The 21,544-nt window shown below is 46.4% G+C and overlaps 1 protein-coding gene across 1 annotated transcript in view; it reads right to left on the bottom strand.

Annotated features, from left to right (window-relative positions):
- TRPM8 (transient receptor potential cation channel subfamily M member 8) overlaps positions 1-21,544 on the bottom strand; it is a 99,542-nt gene that overhangs the window by 5,404 nt on the left and 72,594 nt on the right. Inside the window, exons 21-23 of the mRNA XM_040231803.1 lie at positions 13,224-13,414; positions 4,465-4,564; positions 3,342-3,375 (exon numbers count right to left, since the gene is read on the bottom strand). Coding sequence (XP_040087737.1) covers positions 3,342-3,375; positions 4,465-4,564; positions 13,224-13,414 — 325 coding nt within the window. The remainder of the gene's footprint in view (positions 1-3,341; positions 3,376-4,464; positions 4,565-13,223; positions 13,415-21,544) is intronic.

Here is a 21,544-nt window from a genome sequence, read left to right as displayed (position 1 = left end):
ACCATCTGGGACCCCTCAGCAGCCCCCACACCCCCCACTGCTCAGGCCCACCGCCCCCACCACCGGATCAACCCTCCCAGAAGCTCACTGGCTAGGAGGCCTCCCTGAACCCTGGGAATCAGTTCAGCTGGTCCAGTGCCCGGATGTCCAGCTGACCTCTGACCCCAGTCCCACTCTGCTCCATCCCCGTGTTGCCATCCTTCCCAGGCTCTGCGTGCCCCCCAGCAAGGCACACAGAAGGTTGAGTTCAACCTGAAGTCCACTTTCCATCGACTCCCTCCAAAGCCACCTCAAGTGGACTCACAAGTAAAGCAACAGAATAACCCAAAATAGCCTGTTTTCTCTACACACAGACACACACCTCTAGACACATCCCTTGTACCTCTATTCCCAAGCCAAACTGTTTAAGCCCCTCTTATGTGGCCACTCTGACTGCTCAGAGGGCTCTTTGAAGGGAGTGTCCCCAGATATGTCCCCAGAGGTTTGTGGGGGAATAAAACCCATCCCTAAAGAGGCCAACAAGTTCCCTCACAGGATGACATAGCTTCCCCCTTCTTCCCACTCGGGGTTCCCCCTCATTCACACTGTCCCTCTCTAGACTACAACATTCCATGCCTCTCTGGACTTAGGGTCTTCACAGCTGCTGACCTTGTTCCCGGATAATGTAGACTCAGGCAATCTGGAAAACACGCCTGATACTGCAAAGTGTTATTCCTACTTAATCCTACGTAATTGGGCTTGAAAATGCTCCCACACCCAAAACATTCAACAAAGGGTCCATTCATGAAATGTGGGGGCCGGGTCTGCTTTGATGGCACTTAGCCCAGTGGTGTCTTCCTTGTTCAGTTGCTCACTTGTCTCCGACTCTTTGTGATCCCACAGACCACAGCACACCAGGCCTCCCTGTCCCTCACCATCTCTCGGAGTTTGCTTAAACTCATGTCCATTGAGTCAGTGAAACCATCCAACCATCTCATCCTCTGTCGTCCCCTTCTCCTCCCACCTTCAATCTTTCCCAGCATCAGGGACTTTTCCAGTGAGTCAGGTCTTCACATCAGGTGGCCAAAGGATTGGAGCCTCTGCTTCAGCATCAGTCCTTCCAATGAATATTCAAGATTGATTTCCCTTAGGTTGGACTGATTGGATCTCCTTGCAGTTCAAGGGACTCTCAAGAGTCTTCTCCAACACCACAGTTCAAAAGCATCAATTCTTTGGCCCTTGGCTTTCTTTACAGTCCATTTCTCACATCGATACATGACTACCGGAAAAGTCATACCTTTGACTAGACAGACCTTTATTGGCAAAGCAGTGTTCTGCCTTTTAATATTCTGTCTAGGTTTGTCATAGCTTTTCTTCTGAGGAACAAGCAATCTTTTAATTTCATGACTGCTTCACCATCTGGAGTAATTTTGGAGCCCAAGAAAATAAAAGCTGTCACTGTTTCCATTGTTTCCCCATCTATTTGCCATAAAGTGATGAGACTGGATGCCATGATCTTAGTTTTCTGAATGCTGAGTTTTAAGCCAGCTTTTTCACTCTCCTCTTTCACCTTCATCAAGAGGCTTTTTAGTTCCTCTTCACTTTCTGCCATAAGGGTGGTATCATCTGCACACCTGAGGTTATTGATATTTCTCCTGGCAGTCTTGATTCTAACTTGTGCTTCATCCAGTCTGGCATTTCTCATAATGTACTCTGCATAGAAGTTAAATAAGCAGGGTGACAATATACAGCCTTAGCATACTAGGGGTCTTCTTCGTCACTCAATTAAAACCCAGCAATAGTATGAGATCAGAAGGAGAGCAGTCGAAACAGGATATACTCTTGTGTGACGGTGTGGTTCCAAAGAGAGCTGTCACATTTCTCCGTGTCTGCATGTCACTCCCACCTCGAGGGGTAGAGGATGGACGTGTGGCATTAACTCCTCCCCCAGCTAGATCTCACCTGGGGCTTCTTTACTCAACATCACGCCAGGTCCAGGTCCCACCTTGGGGAGCGCTTCCTCAGTCTTGGAACCCAGCCCCTATGGAACAAAGGGAACTAACCCGAGATGCCCAAGCCACGTGGATCAGAGGTCATGTGGGGAGAAAAGCAATGAGGAGGAACACCAAGGTGCCAAGTCCTGGCCTTACTGCCATTTGAATCCAGCCCCGTAAACCCAGCTGAGATGGTAAGAAGCAGAAGAATTGCCCAGCTGGTCCCTTCCCAAACTCCTAATCCAGAAAAGCAAGAGGGAAATAAGATGGTTTTTTGAAGTCCCTAAAGTGTAGGGAACTAAAGCTGATTGTGACAGAAACATTCTACACAGAACGTACCATCATCCTGAGTGGTTGACACTGATGTATGGAGCAGGCAGCTCCAGGGGAGGGAAGGAGATGAAGGAAGGGACAAGCTACGGGGCCAGGGGGTACAGGTAGGAAGGTTCCAGGCATCAGTTCAGCATCCTGCACAGGACCAGAGCGCAGGAAGGCAGACCCATGGACACATGGCCTCAGATGTTTTACATGCTGCTGACAACTAACACAGACATACATATGCAAGGACTTGTGGACTGGATAAATCATCAGTCAGAGCTCTGAAAGAGCACTTTTGGTTCATTTATTCAATGTTCCTTGAGACCCTCCTACAGGAGGGGATTTGGGTACTGGAGACCCTACCACCCCTGATGGGGTATTGTCAGTGAAAAGGCACATCCTGGGGGCGGCAAGAGGGGGCAGCAGTGAATGTGACATGTGACTGCAATACCCAGGGCCCATCCTCAAAACGCCACGAAAAGAGAGATACCACCTCCTCCTCAGAGTCTAACAGGGAGCCAGTATTTATGAATCGATTGCCACTTCTCCTGAACCAATTTCCAGCTGCCCAGCTCAGGATGGAGGTGGGCATTCTCTCTCTAGACTTGACATTTATGTGTGTATTCATGCATTCATAATTCAAATTCAGTAGGTGACAAATTAGAGTGGCAACAAAGACTGGCATAGAGGCTCCCAGGCTCCCAAGCTGCTTTTCTGAGCCTGCCCAGTGTTCCTTATCATTGCAAGCATGTTTCTCTTGGGAGAAAAAAAGAAATGGGGTCCTGGGTTAGATAGAAGCAGGAGAAATTTCAGACATTGTAGAAATGGGACTCAGGACTATTCCCACGTGGGCTAGGAACATCTGAGAAGCAATTTTGTTCCAGCAGTCAGACTTTACGCAATGAACGAAGACAGCTGAACACAGAACAGGGTTATATCCATTTTTCAAAACAATTAACTTCATTTATTTTTGGACACTGGCCTCTAGCTGAAAGTTCAAAGATAATAAGAGTTTAAAAAATATTTCCCAAACTATAAACAGGACCCTACCTTTGTATCCAGCTGTCTAAAACGATGCCTTATTCTTCAAAGATGTTTAAAAAGAGAGAGAACAGAGAGAGAGAGAGAGAGAAAAGGGTTATTAGGCTCCATTTTAAAGAACAAAATACAGATCATTTTCATCTCCAACTAAATTAACATCAGCTGCTTTTATCATTTTTACTTTCTTCCAAATACCCAACCAAAGCAGAATTGCATTCTTGTCCCATATGGAAGGACAGAAAATTGATGTAACCTTTGTTGATGTGGGTGGGAAGTGGAAGATGACACGTAATGTCCATTCCTTCCTTCCAAAACTAAGGTCTCTGAGTCCAGGGACAGAGGATGATAGAGGCCTCTGCCTCATTGCTCGAAGAGAAAAAGCACGTCCCGTGCTCCCGATAGCTGTGTGATAGCTGTGTTAAGCCTAACAAAGGGAGTAGTCGTTCTTAGATTTACCCTTCCTTAGACGAATTCTGAGGTGTGTTTGGAGCTCTCCGTTAGAATTACATTTGACTATTAACCCTGTTAACCCCATTTTAAGCTCAAAGGGCATGCTCCTGGAGACCCTGCAGCCCACATTCTTCGTGGACCACCTAGGGAGGGGGTGATGTGTCTAGTTCTATGGGATGTTTACAGCAACTCCACGTGCCTCACAGAGGATGCTCAGGACTTCCCAGGGACAACAACAGTCTGTGACAGATCAACCCAAGGGCTTTGCCATCTTCTAATCTCTCTGTTTCTTCCTCGCAGAGATACATGTGTGGACCCTGTGAAGTAATGACTGCTGCCCATGATGTGCGGATCTTCCCAGAATTCACCTCTGTAGCTATGCCACAGGGACCCATGCTCTGGTCACCTGGTCCATGGCATTGCCTTGCAGGTTCCAAATATCAACACCTCTTTCTTCCCTGCAATCAGGAGGGCCATCAGACAGCAGGTGGGGAGGTTTGGCCCTTCCTGGAAGGCTGACACACCCTTTTGTGTTTGTCACCTTTGGCTGTCTGAGCCTTACGCTGCTGCTCTCTGCTGCAATTTGTCTTTACCCAGAGTTTGTCCAAGTAAACTGCCTGTGATCTGCTAGCTTCCGCACACAAGGGGAGCCTCACAAAGCAGGAATAAATGGCTGACATACTCCTCTGACGAGTCGCTGGCTTTTGTGTTGATCTTGACAAGGTAATTTTCTTTCATGACACCCTCCCATGCCAGAGTCATGTTGTCTTCATTTCTGAAACCTTGAATAATGAGACAAAGAAAAACATTCAGATTGTTTCACTTACCCCTTTCCCTCCCAAATCAACACCTGCTAGGCATTTTGCCATACTCTGGAACCAAAGGAATTGGATTCGTCCTGCACAAGCTGATCTGACTAATGTTACTCACTAGTGACTGCAGCAGAGCAATGGAATAGTAATGAATTTCTTGGTAACAATGAGGAATCGGAGCTTGCATGACATAGGAATGTAATTTTCATTCCAAATAGAGATCCAGCCATAGCCCGTCTGTGTGTTTTGTGACTTAACAAAATCATTTCACTAGTCAATTTGGTTCTCACATTTCCTATGTTCCGTTTTGATGACATCAGAATGCTACACTGATTATCCAGTTGGATAATTACTGATGAATTGTCTATTCTCAACCTAACGCTGGGGTAGAAACTTTGGAGGAGAGGAGAATCATCCCTGGACTTCATTCCTACCCTCTTGAAATATGCAGTCTGGGTGTAGACCTCAAGGAAAATCTTATGTTTAGTCTCTTCCTCTCACCTAAGCCAGGTGTGCTGCAAAATTGGCCTGGGGAATGTTCCAGCAAGATTTTCAGCTCTTTTTTTTTTTTTTTTTTTTTTTTACAGTAGGGCTTCCCCGGTGGCTCAGATAGTAAAGAGTCTGCCTGCAATGCAGCAGACCCAGGTTCGATCCCTGGGTTGGGAAGTTCCCCTGGAGAAGGAAATGGCAACCCACTCCAGTATTCTTGCCTGGAGAATTCCATGGACTGAAGAGTCTGGTGGGCTACAGTCCATGGGGTCACAAAGAGTCAGACACGACTGAGCAACTAACACTTTTTACAGTGACTTAGCTTTTCAGACGACACGCAAACAAAAGGACAGATCAACGTGTCACCTGTGTCTCCAGGACTAGCAATGGACAGCAATCCTCTATATGAATTCGTGGGGAAAGAAAAGTTCATACGTTCATGCAGGGGTCCACTCAGAATAAGTTTATCTAGTGTTTAGTTTCAGAGACGGCAATAGCACCCACTCCAGTACTCTTGCCTGGAAAATCCAGGATATGGATAGAGGAGCCTGGTAGGTTGCAGTCCATGGGTTCACTAAGAGTTGGACACAACTGAGCGACTTCACTTTCACTTTTCACTTTCATGCATTGGAGAAGGAAATGGCAACTCACTCCAGTGTTCTTGCCTAGAGAACCCCAGGGATGGGGAAGCCTGGTGGGCTGCCGTCTATGGGGTCGCACAGAGTCAGATACGACTGAAGCAACTTAGCAGCAGCAGTGTTTAGTTTTAAATTTGTTCTTCAAGATGTTAGAGTTTAGGAACTGTTACAAGATTTTCCTAGGTGTAAACAGAATTAATTGGGAGTCAAAGGCAGAACCAATATGGAAGGGGCAGAATTGAAGCAGATCCCAGATAGCAAATCCAGATTTATTTTTCAATGGTGGTCATTCACTTTAAAAAATAATTCCTAACTGAATTTCTCTTAACTGGATTTTTCCAAGCAAAGTCATTCTCAATTTGTTTTCCTCAAATTAAATGTATGTGGAAGCCCAATAGGAGAACTTAATCAACCGGAAAAGAATAGATGCTCCTGAACTAGGTGGCTAGACAGCAAAAATGGCCAATGACTAGATGGCCAACCTCTGTAAGAGTCAAGGAAATGTTGACTGAGACAATAACATAGCATTTTCACAATCAAACTGGAAACTGAGCAGGGTCTACAATAATGACTGTACCGTGTGTTGGCAAAGAGGTGAATAAACAGATTTCCCATATATTGGGAAAAATCTGTGAACTGTTACAGCCTTAGGGAACGAGGGATGGGATGGGAACAGACATATCAAAAGACTTCAACATGTACATACACTGTATCTAGAAATTTCTCCTCTGGAAACAATTCAAAGGAAAAAAAAGTCCCTGATGCACTCAAAAATGAATATATAAAACTGCTTATCATAGTGTGACATAGCAACCAAAGAGGAGAAACCATATACATGCTTAGCAAGGGATTGGTTTAATGAAGTATGGTATATCCATAGGCTGAAATAGTCCAGAGCTAAAAACTGTCATAAAGTTATATATTTATAGTGATGGGAGATGTTCTATGGGAGGTTATTAGTTAAATGAGCAAATTAGATTTTGAATATGTATGCACAGAGCAATCAAATTATCACACACCCACCTAAGAATAACAGAATCAATACCAATGTGCTAACAATATTTATCTCTAGATGTGCTGTGCTGCCGTGCTTAGTCACTCAGTCGTGTCCACCTGTGTGTGACCCCCTGGACTGCAGCCTGCCAGGCCCCTCTGTCCATGGGGATCCTCCAGGCAAGAATACTGGAGTGGGTTGCCATGCCCTCCTCCAGGGGATCTTCCCAACCCAGGGACTGAACCCAGGGCTCCCGCATTGCAGGTAGATTCTTTACCGTCTGAAGCCCAGCTGCTCTTACCCTTAGTGAGCTTTTCTGTATTTTGCAAATCTTCTATAAATAAATACATTTTCATTCATGAAACGTGATGGGTTTTATAAAACTGTAATCACTGGGTAGCATACATTTTACCATCGCTTCAAAGTATCGCCCAAAACATACTAAACAGGGAAGCTTGGATTCTACCTTTTCTGAAAAGTTATTTGAAAAATCTTGCATTTTTCTCTAAAGAAGAGCCATGTGAAGCTTAAACCCCATGATTCTCCTATCACTGGAGGCAAATGCAAAGTGAACGTAGGAAATGAGTTACCGTGAGAGGAGTCGACGGCCACAGAATGTTGTGGTTCAGGCATTAGCCATCCCGAAAGAAAGACAAAAGGGCAGGTGGTGACCAGATGCCGCAGAATCTCCAGGGAGTAAAGAGGCTCTTGGCTCCCTGTCTTCTGTCATCATTGCACAGTTACTGGAGGATCCTGTCCTCCACCCCCGCCCCCGTTATGTCTTTATTCCTTCCTGAGACTAAGAACTGTCTGGAGAGAACGTCGTTGGCTCCCTGTTTCTCCAATTGTGGTGAGCCCTTCAAAGAGACAGGTGCAGATGAACACAGCTGATTTCTGCCTTCTTTGCTTTCCCTAGTTGAAGTTCCTGTTCACTTGCTGGCCAGGTTGGGGGATTTGTTTTCACTTTATTTATTTATCTTAATTGGAGAAGACTCTGGAGAGTCCCTTGGGCTGCAGGGAGATCAAACCAGTCTATCCTAAAGGAAATCAACCCTGAGTATTATTGGAAGGACTGATGCTGAAGCTGAAACTCCAATACTTTGGCCACCTGATGCGAAGAGCCAACTCATTGGAAAAGACCCTGATGCTGGGAAAAACAGAAGGCAGGAGGAGAAGCAGATGACAGAGGATGACGTGGTTGGATGGCATCACCGACTTGACGGACATGAGCTTGAGCAAGCTCTGGGAGATGGTGAAGGACAGGGAAGCCTGGCGTGCTGCAGGGCTCACATGGGGTCACAAACAGTCAAACACGACTGAGCGACTGACCAACACATGCTGCTTTGTTGCTTTACACTGTTGCGCTGGTTTCTGCTGTACAACAAAGCGAATCAGCCATACGCATACACATATCCCCTTCCTCTTGGACCTCCCTCCCACCCCTCTAGGTCGTCACAGAGCACTGAACTAGCTTCCTGTGCTTTGTAGCAGGTTCTCCACGAGTTTTCTATTTTACACATGGTAGTGTGTGTGCTCACCAAGAAACCAACACAGCATTGTAAAGCAATTATACTCCAATAAAAAATAAATGAATGAATGAAAACATATCCCCAAACCTGGCCAGCAAGTGGACAGGAGCTTCAACTAGAGAAAGCAAACACGTCAGAATGAGCCGTGTTATTCTCTACCTGTTTCCTTGAAGGGCTCACTACAATCAGAGAAACAGTGAGCCAACGACGCTCTCTCCAGACAGTTCTTAGTCTCAGGAAGGATACAGAAATGGAACGGGAATGGGAGACCAGCAGACAGGTCACCTCGCGATTCACCCCACCCTCACCTTCCTCAGCCCCCGGTGTCCACGTTCCTGCTCTCTACATTTATGTTCTTATTATGCTTAATCACAAATAAGTTTGGGGAGGGTATCTGCATCTTATCCTGCCTTCTCAGCCCATCCTGAATCCAAAGGACTGATTTGTCCTCACCCATACACCACGTCTCCTGATTCTATTGATTCTGGGCTGGAGAGCAGACCTTCGTCCCATGGACCCCTCTACCTCCCCACCCCCAGCTGGAATCCCACTGGTGATGAGGAATTCCCTACCTCCCAAGACACTACATTATTTCCAGACAGCACTAACTGTCAGACATGGCTTTTATAGCCCAGTTGGTAAAGAATCTGCCTGCAATGCAGGAGACCCTGGTTCAATTCCTAGGTGGGGAAGATCCTCTGAGAAGGGATAGATTACACACTCCAGTATTCTTGGGCTTCCCCTGTGGCTCAACTGGCAAAGAATCAATGCAGGAGACCTGGGTTCGATCCCTGGGTTGGGAAGATCCCCTGGAGAAGGGAAAGGCTACCCAGTATTTTGACCTGGAGAATTCCATGGACTGTATAGTCCAGGGGGTCACAAAAACTCTAACACAACTGAGCCACTTTCACTTTCCTTTATACTTCATCAAACCTTTCTCCCCACAACCTTTCTCCATCATTTGTTTTTTCTCTGTAACCATTCAGGAAGAAGTGTGAAACTTGTTGCCAAAGACTCTGGTTGACAACACATTTCCTAAATTTACTTTGCATTTGCCTCCAAGTCTGCAGGCTTGGTTTGGTCCCCTGAGCCTTCCCACAGGTTCTACAGACATTCATCCATGACATGGCTTCAAAACAGACTCAAAGGTAGTTCTGAGATGCTTCATGACATGCCTCTGATCCTTGGGTGTAGTCTTTGAGTACAAATTCCAGGTCTCAGCTTTCAATTCCCATCCCTGATATAAAGACTTCTCATTCTTTTTGGTTAGAAACGACTCACTCTGTCTTCCACAGCAAAACAATGAGGAGAAAGACAGTAACTTATCCAAATTGTCAAAACACCTTTCCTCATTAGGAAAGGCAATTACATACATGCGATAGCTAATGACATTCCCAAAGTGACATTTAACATCTTGAAATAATGCTGTTAAAAGAGTTGACAATGAGGAGTCTTTAAACTGTGACATGAGATAGGGGTCGTTGTACATTTACATTCTGAAAGCCAGACTTTAGGGGATCATGGCTGCAGGGGTAACACAGAAGCAAATTATGAACAATATTGAAGGTCATATTCCTGAGTATCTTTCCCCCATTTTTCTTTGCAGGAATCAAACAAAAAAAAAAAAATGATGGTTCTTGACAAATTAAATTTTTCTTAATTACAGCCAATTATCATATCTAGGTTAGTAAAATTCATGTTTTTACTTTCTGAATCATCAAAATATTTGGGATATACTAGAAAGACAGGAATGACTGGCCCAAAATGGAACATGAATCCCATGATGGTAGTCATGCATTCTTAGTCACTCAGTCGTGTCTGACTCTGTGCAACCCCGTGGACTGCAGCCTGCCAGGCTCCTTTGTCCACGGGGATTCTCCAGGCAAGAATACTGGAGTGGGTTGCCATGCCCTCCTCCAGGGGATCTTCCCAACCCAGGGATCAAACCCAGGTCTCCCACATTGCAGGCAGATTCTTTACTGTCCAAGCCACCGGAGAAGCCCAGTCAGTGAGCAGATAAATAGTAGCTTTTCAAGCAACCAGGTCTCATGGAGTTGTTAGATAAGATACAAGAGATCTTCTTAGAGACTCAGTGAGACCCTTCTTGGCTTTTCCTCAAAAAAAAAAAAAAAAAAAAAAAGAGAGAGAGAGAGAGAGAGAGAATGGAAATCTCACAGGTTCTAGGGCTAAGTCCAATCTGGGTCATCAGCTGTGCATCCCTAAGCAGCGCACAGAGCCACTGGTGACCTCTGTGAGTCCCTGAACTGATGGAGTCCCTGGGATACAGGACTTCTAATTTTACTGTAGGGCTGGTCAGTGGCAACTGAGATAAGTCAGTCACCCCAGGCCCTCAGCACTGGCACTTCTGCCATCATGGGCCCCTTCCTGGATGAAGAAAATATTAAAAAGATCATATGACTGGGTTGGTATAAAGACAAGTATATACCAATAGGGGTTTCCCGGACAGCTCAGTGGTAAAGAATCCACCTGCCAATGCAGGAGGCGGGGGAGATACAGATTGGGTCCCTGGGTCAGGAAGATCCCACGGAGAAGGAAAAGGCAACTCACTCCAGCATTCTTGCCTGGAAAATTCCATGAAGACCGAGGAACCTGGCAGCCTACAGTCCATGGGGTCACAAAGAGTTGGACATAACTGAACATGCACCCACGTATATGAAAGTAAAAGTGAAATTGTGTCAAACTCTTGACTACCCCATGGACTATAGCCTACCGGGCTCCTCAGACCACGGGATCTTCCAGGCAAAAGTACTAGAGTGGGTTGCCATTTCCTTCTCCAGGGGAATCTTCCCGATCCAGGGACTGAACCTGGGTCTCCCGCACCGTTGGCAGAACTTTACCGTCTGAGTCACCAGGGAAGTGGTGGCTTCCCACACATGTACCAATAGATTTTCTGTCACCTAAAAATTATTTCTTTTCCTTCTGACTGTTAAAAAAAAATGGAAAGATCCATGTGGACCCCAAAGGGTCTGGGCCCCGTCAATGTGCAGACGCCTGCCCTGCAGCTGCGCCCCACTCCCACCCTGAGATGGAGCCCCCGGCTTAAGCCTGAGGCTAAAGGGTAAGCTACAGGAGCCAGTGGTACTCTTTCCAACTCTTTCTTTGCGTCCAAACATCTGGAGGAATGAAAACAGGCCTCTCTCTCCCTTGGGCTGAATCTGGTGGAAACACATTTGTGGGTGAGGAAGACTTGCCCAGCTTAGTGGCTCAAGGAAGGGGCGTTAGGAAACCCTAGGGTCTCGGGGTAGAGAGCCGGATGTGGGTTCTCTGCAGCCAAAGAGATGGTGGAACCAGGTATGACCGAGGGTCAACGGTCGGAGAGTCCAGCTCCCACAGCCGGGGCGAGCAGAGGGGCTGGTGGCGAACTGCCTGCCTTGAGTCTAACAGGGCTCAGGAGGTGGGCAAGCATGCGAGAGAGACAGAGCAAGCCCCACGGCCGTGTGGACTCTTGTCTTCCGGAAGGCAGTGTGGGAGAGTGTGCAGAAGACACCCCTGGAAACCAGAGGCTCGGGTCGGGGAGCAGCCCCCGGAGAAAGCATTGCCAGACCCCAGGAGCGGTGGTTGGTGTGAAGGGGTCGGGCAAGGCTCAGCTGAAGGACCCACCATGCACCACACGATCTTGGGTCAGCTGGAAACACACACAGGCCAGGGGGCACAGAGCCAGCCCAGGGCAGCGCCATTGTTTCCACAGAGGGTTTCCGCTCTTTCCTCTCCCTTCTCCCACGCTCCAGCCCACAGAAGGTCAGTTAGGGCAGCTGGTGAGTGAGTGGGCAGGAGGCGGGGAGAGAGGAAAGCCAGTGGCCCACCCTTCCTGACGAGTCCACCAGCTGAGAAGGGTGCTAAGGGGAGCCTCCCCTCTGGAAGACGGCGAACAGGCAGGTTAATCTATTGGACAGTGGGTCCCAATTCCTAAACTGAGAGTCTTTAACCAAGTAAGGTCACTGGAAGATTTTCTCTAAGAACCACCAGAAAAGGCATGAATGAAGAGGAAACGTTAAAATTTGACATAACCTCCTTCTCCTTCTGCCTGTGTAACTCAGCTTGCCCCTTGCAAAGACTAGATCACATAGGTCACGTAGTCTCAGAAAGTGGAGACTCGCAATACTAGGAATTGGAGTTTATCTCACTCACCCTTGTCCTGCTCTTTGCAATCACCCAGCCCCTGCAAACCTGCTTCATCATGCCTGTCCAGGCCAGGCATCCCCCTCTCCATCTTGACTGCTGTTCCTACATGCAGGAAACCCCTTAGTTTAAACCAGCCTATTAACAGCTAGTGTTGCCCACTACAGTTTGTCTATAAAAACTCTGTAATCCCTTTGTTCGGGGCTCAGAGATTGGAGTGTTAACTCCTCTGGGCCCGTCGGTGTAATTAACCTGAGTTCTCCAACTCTCTGAGGGTGAGTGTGGGGCCTGGTTTCTCGAGTACTGGTTTCTGCAACAGTGAGCCTTGCCAGAATCAGACCTAAGGTTTCCCAGAGAATAAATGTCACAGAAGCAACAGAGAGCAAGAACCAAGTCACATTTTGACACTATCCCACCCATCGTGTTTGTTCAACATCTTACTTACACCATTATGATGTCCATCCAAAAGCGAGCCGCTGGAACAAGGCTGTCCCAGCAGATCTAGATGTCTGTCTTAATCTATTCTTCCTCCTGAATTAAGTCACTGGGGGACTCTCTGCCTGACCTTCACAGAGGAACACTTGGGTTTTGTTTTGTTTTTTTTGGTTGTGTGGCACGTGGGATCTCACTCAGTTCTCTGATTAGGGATCAAACTCAGCCCCCGCCCCCTGCCTTGGGAGCTCAGTCTCAACCACTGGGCCATCAGAGAAGTCTCAGGACACACCACTGTGAGTGCTGAAATAACTGTGACTAACCCCCCCTGTTGAGATGCGGACCAGACACCCTCCCAGAAACGAACCCCCGCCTCTGGGCCCCAGCGCAAGGGCTGAGCCACTCACAGCAGGCAGAGGGCTCCGTGTTCCTCTCTTTGCAGCAGCACCGGAAGCACTTCTTGACCGTCATGTAGAAGTAGGCGAAGACCACGAACGGGAAGGGGATGTTGAGACGGCTGCAGTACTCTTGCACCAGGAAGTACCTCTGGAACTTCCAGACCTGGTCGTTGTTTTCCTGGACGGTGCCCACGGTGTAGCTGGCGGGAGGGGAGAGAGGGTCAAGACTCAGCCTCCCACAGGCCTGGCCATTTCAGTGCCGAATACGGCAACATCGGTATCAAGCTCTCACTGACACAGGAGAGAAAAATTCATGCTGGTATCAGAGCCTGAACAACTCAGGCACTCTTTCGTTCATGCCGGGTCAAAATTAGATCTGGCTTTGGTCTTGTTGTTGTTGCTAATCACAAAAGATTGTCCAATGAACTTTAAAATGATTCCTATTTCAAGACCTCTCAAGGGTTCTCTTTGTCCGTTAGTCTGGTATCGTGTTTCATATTGAGAGGCCCAAGGGGATGACACTCATAGGAATAACTTGCCTACGTCATTGTGGGAGTTTAATTATAAACGATCTGGGAGAGCCGTTTGTTAATATTTATCAAGGGCCTTAAAAATATTTATCCCTTTGACCCATTGATTTTATTTCTGGAAATCTAACCTAAGAATAAGGAGACACTGAGAAAAGAGAATATAGAAATGGTTATACATATCATGGGTGTCTGGTGCCCCCACCATCCACCCAGCAGCGTGGAACAACCAAAATGTTCAACACTAAGAAAATTTATCACAAATTATGGCTAATCCATATGATTACATTATACAGTCATTAAAAATTACGTTTATAACTAACTTTTATACTTTGGGAAAATGCTTATATGTGAGTGAAAATAATAAGGCTTGAATTTTTACTTACAATACCATCCCACTGTGTAAATCACAGTTCATAGGGAGAAAGAGATCCCCCATAAGGGAAATTAGGATGTCTATTTATTGGGAAAATGTCTGATTATACTACTGATTTATCGGTTACGAATTAAACCAAGATCGCGTATCTACCAGACCCTGTTGTCAGCAGTCTACTTATATTAGTTGATTTAATCTGCAAACAACTCTGTAGCATATAAGTGCTACCATCACCTATGACTAACAGATCAGGAAACTGAGGCAGAAGCAGGGTAGGTAAATTGTCTGAGTCCCCCAACTGGGAAGTGATGAAGCCAAAATTTGGACCTTACGACCCACTCCAGAGCCTGTTTGCCCTGTCACTGCCTGATGCCATCACGTGACACGGTGCATGAATGTTCTGAGTTATGCTCATTTCAAAAGGACCTGCTTGGTTATTGTTGTTTAGTCACCAAGTCGTGTCCGACTCTTTGCGACCCCATGGACTGCAGCACGCCAGACTTCCCTGTCCCTCACCATCTCCCAGAGTCTGCCCAAGTTCACGTCCATTAAATCGCTGATCTGCTTGGACTACTTAGTAAAAGATTACTGTGAAGCATTCTACCATTCACTGAAGTTCAATCATCCAACACAGTTCCACTGCTAACACCAAATCACCCCTTTAGGAGCCAAAGAGGTAGCAGTGAATGCTTAGAAATCACCTCCAAGCAGGTCCTGATTGCAGATAGATTAAATTCTCCAAACTCTGGGTAAAAACTTCAGAGGCCAAACTTCTCAGGCAGACCAAATGGGATACATGTGTTGTGAGACCTCACTCTTGCTCTCTGCCACACTACCACCTAAGACTTAACATATCTTCAGGCAACTGATGGTCATACACACAAGCAGAGCCCTCACCTACATGGAGCACAGTTGTGGCTTTGCCCGTAAGTTCAGCTCTGCCTATCTTGGCATTGACTGATGAATCAGACTCCTCCAGGTCCTGGGGTCTGTGCAGGGCAGGCTTTTGCAGGGAATGCCTCTTCAATAGGGGGTGGTTTTTAAAGTGGAGGGAATTCACATTTACTGAGTATCTACTATCCATAACCTCTCAGACTAGGCACGTAAAATGGTTTCTTGATTGATCATGTGTCATCTCTATGTGGTAGACTCTCTAGGTGAAAAGCAGACAGGACTGTGATGCGTGAGCGTGCAGCAAACTGAACCCAGCAGGGAAGCTGCCGCTTCTTCCAAATGTAGGTCAGGTTGGTCGGGGACGAACACCCAGCATCATTATCTGTCCTGACCAGTCCCTGCTGATTCTGCGTCTGCAAAGGACACTGCTGGCTTTTGTTGCTGCAATGAGAGAGGACGGCAGGCACGCGTCCGGGTTAATGAAGTCCAGGCGGGCAGCCTGCCAGGAATCACGTTTTACTCTATTCTTTGTGCCAGAACCAGTATCACCATTCAAATGGTGATGCCCTAGAAGCAGCATCTTAAATTCTTACCTATGCACCCAAAAATGGTTTCTGCCAATTGCTATTGCAATGCCCCAAATTAAAAAAAATAATAATTGCATCGACTGTCATGCATCAAATGTTGTCTTCTGAAGTTTTATCCAAAAGGAATTACTCACTCCTATTGAAGGGAGGAACACTCAGGATGCCTAGAGCTGGAGAACGTGAACCCTCCCTCTCTTCCTGAAAAGCTTTGAGTGGAACTATGGCTGAGAAGGGTCCCTTCCTAGCGGGAAGAGATTGGCATCTTAGCTTCACCAGTCACTCAGAGGCAATGGAAAACATCTTAAGTCTCCCAGGTTATCTAGAAAAGGAATTGACAATGTGACCCAGGGGCCAAAACTGCTCTGTAAGGGGCCATGAGCAGAGAGGAGGGGATGGTGCAGGGTCATGAGGCATGGCTTCTTTCCACATATCTGGTCGAAGCCAGACCCTGGCCGGCACGTACAGAAAAGTCTGCCAAGCCCTGATCTGAAATGCACTTAGACCAGTGCCCACAACAGAGACTAGTGCTGGTAGCACTCTTCACCTTGAAGAACTCTGCCTCCCATGCTGCCCCACGTGCTCCTCAGGACAACCCAGCAGGCTCCATGGAGCCCCAGCTGGAACCACTGCTTCCTCTGCACTTCAGGGTCCAGGTGGATCCAGTGACCGGCATTCCTCTCCTGGGCAAGCAGTAAAAGCCCTGATCTGCATCCCAGGGGTTGTGGATGAGCTGGCTGATTACTGGACATGAATACCCAAAGGCCACTTTGCAGAAATCACGCATTTCCAGGGCTGACCATGCTGAGGCCTACCTTTACTCAGGCCCACCTTCCCCCAGAGAGCAGCAGAAAAGGATACATGTGACCCGGAGCCAAATCCCACCCCAGACCTTCCAGATTGCTCTTCTTCTCCTGAGTCAGCCCCAGACTCCACCAAAAAGACATGAGGACTCCCCAGGGGAGGCTAATAACTGGGCACTGCTTCAAAGCCCTTTGCTCGAATGATTTTGATGTTCTTTAGACATGGTTTTCCATTTCCATAGAGGAGGGGCTAAGTTCTGCTGCCGATACATCTCAACCCCCTCAGCAAACCCAAATGTCCAGAGCAGCTCAGGGGCCCTCCCTCAGGTTCAGGCTCTCATCCACCCAACTCTGACAGTCCTCACTATCCCTGCCAAGCACTGGCCATCTAGTGTCTTCCTTGGGAGAAATTCTGCAAGGTCTCTACCTTCTAAAAAAAACATTTAGCTGCATCACGCAGCATGTGGGATCTTAGTTCCCCAGCCAGGGATGGAACCCATGCCCTCTGCATTGGAAGCACAGAATCTTAACAACTGGACCACCAGGGAAATCTAAGCACAGTCCCCTTTGACTAAACATCTCTAGTGATATCTTGTGCCTTCAGCTACCCAGCCGGTGGGATCTCTGTCCACTAGGAGCAGCTGAGTATGAGAGGGTGAAGAGACAGGAGAGACGAACTCTCAGACATCACGTGACAGTGAAAATGTTACTGAGAGATAAATGTTTAGGATTCAGATAGCCTTGTAACACACATGGCTGAAATTCAGCATTACGTTAAAAGAGTAATGTGCCTGACCAAAGAACAAAAGGATAACTAAATATTAAGGTCACTTACGTAATTCATCATTTTCGTAATGCATCATAGATCAAAAGAAAAAATACCATTTCAATTATTGCTAGAAAGTCTTCTGGTGACATGCAACATCCATTTCTGATTAGGAGGGGAAAAAAGAAGAAGAAGAAAGAAGTAGCTTAATAAATACGAAATAGGAGGAAACTTCCATGACATGATAAAAAAGAAAAGAGAGAGGAAAAAAAGAATTCAGTAAGGAGACATGGAATTATTTTTTTCTCTCTCTCTCTTCTTTTCATCACATCATGGAAGTTTCCTCCTATTTCTTATTTATTAAACTCATTGGGAAAGACCCTGATGCTGGGAAAGATTCGGGGCAGGAGGAGAAGAGGGTGACAGAGGATGAGATGGTTGGATAGCATCACCAACTCAGTGGACATGAGTTTGGCAAACTCCAAGAGATAGTGCAGGATAGGGAAGCCTGGCATGCTGCAGTCCATGGGGTCACAAAGAGCCAGACATGACTTAGCAGCTGAACAACAATAACAAAAGAGACTTATTCCAAAATAAGTTATATTTCATAACCTCCCTACATATCAAAAAACAGTTATCGAAAAAACATAATAGAAGAACTGTCACTCACAACCACAAATGGCTAGAAAAAATGTACAAAACATTGACCATATCCATGTGAAAAAAAGTCCATAAAACTGAGAAACTATATGTGTTCGATTAAGTGAAGAAAAACCCATTTTTCTCTGGCACTTCTTTTAGATTTCAGCTTCCCCTAAATGAATCTACAAAGTTAACATCAGCACAATAAAATTCATTAACAAAATTTTTGGAACAGGAAAGAAAAACGGATTTCAGAAGATGAGCCTTAGGCCCTCCATCTGATTAAACATACAAGAAAAGCCAGGAAAAGTCTGAGTAAGACTAATGAAGGGCCTCCATACAAAAGATGTTAAAATGATTTTTAAAAATCAGTAATTAAAGCCGTTTGGTAGTAAAAACAAAAACAGAAAGACCAATCCACAGAGCAGAACGGAAAGTCTGCAACAAATTCACAAAGAAAAAGGAGACACTAAAATGATGCCAGAATCTAGAAAAACTTGCACTACAAGAAACTTGCCAGCTAGACTGCAAGCAGATCGACCTCTCTCCAAGCTTTTCACAGATTTCAGGCATTTTTCCATCTGCCCTTCTTGGCCTGACACACTAGCGATACCCAAGGACCCTGGATCACCCTGACGTTTTGCACCCAGGCGGTGCCCCGGCGGGTGTGTTAAAATGTTTCCGCACATCCAGGCTCCCCTCTGACTCTGCAGCACCAAAAATGCATTACAGGGAACAGTAAGAGACAGCGATTTCATGGCACTGGGTTTTGTGATGCTAAATGTCAAGTTTCTTTTTGTCAAAGTAACACAACTAAGATTATGCTGCTTGCCTGTGTAGAGACCCATGAAAATCTCCCTTCACCTGCAGGGAAAACTCCAAATTCTTTGCCAAGGCAGAAAAGACTCCATAACCTACAGCTTCGACTTCTCCCCTCTGTAGTTGCTGGTCCTGCCCAGACCACTTTATCTCCTCTGCCTCTCCCTCTCCAGTTCAGTTCAGTTCAGTCGCTGAGTCGTGTCCGGCTCTTTGCGACCCCATGAATCGCAGCACGCCAGGCCTCCCTGTCCATCACCATCTCCCTGAGTTCACTGAGACTCACGTCCATCGAGTCCGTGATGCCCATCCAGCCATCTCATCCTCTGTCGTCCCCTTCTCCTCCTGCCCTCAATCCCTCCCAGCATCAGAGTCTTTTCCAATGAGTCAACTCTTCGCATGAGGTGGCCAAAGTACTGGAGCTTCAGCTTTAGCATCATTCCTTCCAAAGAAATCTCAGGGTTGATCTCCTTCAGAATGGACTGATTGGATCTCCTTGCAGTCCAAGGGACTCTCAAGAGTCTTCTCCAACACCACAGTTCAAACGCATTAAGTCTTTGGCACTCAGCCTTCTTCACAGTCCAACTCTCACATCCATACATGACCACAGGAAAAACCATAGCCTTGACTAGGCGGACCTTGGTCGGCAAAGTAATGTCTCTGCTCTTGAATATACTATCTAGGTTGGTCATAACTTTTCTTCCAAGGAGTAAGAGTCTTTTAATTTCATGGCTGCAGTCACCATCTGCAGTGATTTTGGAACCCCCAAAAATAAAGTCTGACACTGTTTCCACTGTTCCCCCATCTATTTCCCATGAAGTGATGGGACCAGATGCCATGATCTTCGTTTTCTGAATGTTGAGCTTTAAGCCAACTTTTTCACTCTCCTCTTTCACTTTCATCAAGAGGATTTTAGCTCCTCTTCACTTTCTGCCATAAGGGTGGTGTCATCTGCATATCTGAGGTTATTGATATTTCTCCCGGCAATCTTGATTCCAACTTGTGTTTCTTCCAGTCCAGCATTTCTCATGATGTACTCTGCATGTAAGCTAAATAAGCAGGGTAACAATATACAGCCTTGACGTACTCCTTTTCCTATTTGGAACCAGTCTGTTGTTCCATGTCCAGTTATAACTGTTGCTTCCTGACCTGCATATAGATTTCTCAAGAGGCTGGTTAGGTGGTCTGGTATTCCCATCTCTTTCAGAATTTTCAACCAAATCTCAAAGGGCAAAGGTCTCATCCACTCACTGCTGCCCACCCCCAGGATCTGTCATAAGTTATGACCCCCACTCAGCACCATGATCCTTTGTCAAGAGCCTTTTCGTGCTGTTTATATTGTTTGTATCACATCACATCGCTTATATCACTATGCCTCGTGGTCATCACCCTCAAATAGCAGGGATTTCATTCTTTTTTTTTTGAATATAACTGCTTTCCAGTGTTGTGATGGCTTCTGCTGAACAACACGACTCAGCCATAGGTAAGCATACATACCCTCCCTCAAGCTTCCCTCGCTACTCGGTCCCCATCTCCCTGCTCCCTTAGGTCATCAGAGCACAGCAAACTGAGCTCTTTGTGTTAGACAGCAGCTTCCCACACATGGCAGGGCATAGATGGCAGCGCCACTCTATCAATTTGTCCCACCCTCCTCTTCCACCACACACCCCCGTCTCCACATGTCCATTTTCTACATCTCAAATAGCAGAGATTTTCCTCTCTCTGCCTCCAGCTTCTCATTTATAAATGGTTATAAAGCCATGCCTACAGAAAAATGATGAATATTAAATAAGGCCACACATGTCAAGCACTTGGATGTGCCTAGCCCAATAAAGTGTCAATAAATATTAGCTATTATTATTGTTACCATTATCTGCTCCCTTTTCATCCTGATTCAATAGCCTGCCGGGGACTAATTAAGTCTGTATCACATGATTTTTTTTTCCTATTCTGCTCCATATTTGTAATGAACATACATTAGTCCTAAGACTAAAAAATCATTCTTAGAAATCACCCTAGATGGGGCATGTCTGATGGGTCCCTTTCAGCAGAAAAGCCCTGATGGATTGAACTTCAGGAGGCAGCACCTGCAAGCGCCTTAGCTGTGTGTTAACGTGCCCCCCAGTCACCTACTGACAATTAAGTTCACTCCATGCTCTGATAAGCCTCACATGGCCTGTGATCAATAATTTTAATGTGGAATAATCACAGATGTTCACAGCCATTTCCTTTCCCCGCTGAATACCATCTAGAGAACACTCCAATATCGCTTTAAAATCCCAAGTGTTCATTTACTTTGAGTTCAAAAGGCTGCCATTGTGTATAGTTAAGCTGTTACAAGAATATTTTGATGTGAAGTCAGATGGGGGTCATAGCCCAGAGCTGTGGGCTCGAAAAGCGAAAGTGAAAGCCACTCAGTCATGTTTGATTCTTTGTGACCCCATGGACTATGCAGTCCATGGAATTCTCCAGACCAGAATATTGGAGTGGGTAGCGTATCCCTTCTCCAGGGGATCTTCCCGATCCAGGAATTGAAATAGGGTCTCCTGCATTGCAGGCAGATTCTTTACCAACTGAGCTATCAAGAAAGCCGAGAACAAACATTACAACCATCACAACCATCTCCCAAGACAGTGTTCTGATCAGTTAACCTAAGGATAGGAAGGGGGCTGTTCTCAAGTGCCCAGACAGGGATTAACAAAGAAAAGGCCTCTGCTTGAGCCCAAGAGGAATCCAGGTAGCCCTCCTGGGAAAGGAACTCCTCCAGCTTTTACACTTAAGCACTGAATGAGGCAACAGTGGGCTGAAGGCCGGCCCAACGGCTCAGGCCTCATGGGGAAAACACTCAGGTTCAAGTCTCGAATGGACACAGCAAGCTGGATGGCAGTGTGGCCAGCACCGTGGATGCTGAGCTGCCCAACT

This window comes from Oryx dammah, unplaced genomic scaffold (genome assembly GCF_014754425.2).
Source record: "Oryx dammah isolate SB20612 unplaced genomic scaffold, SCBI_Odam_1.1 HiC_scaffold_28, whole genome shotgun sequence".
In the NCBI taxonomy this organism is placed as follows: Eukaryota; Metazoa; Chordata; class Mammalia; order Artiodactyla; family Bovidae; genus Oryx; species Oryx dammah.
This window is presented reverse-complemented; position numbering and strand designations above follow the sequence as displayed.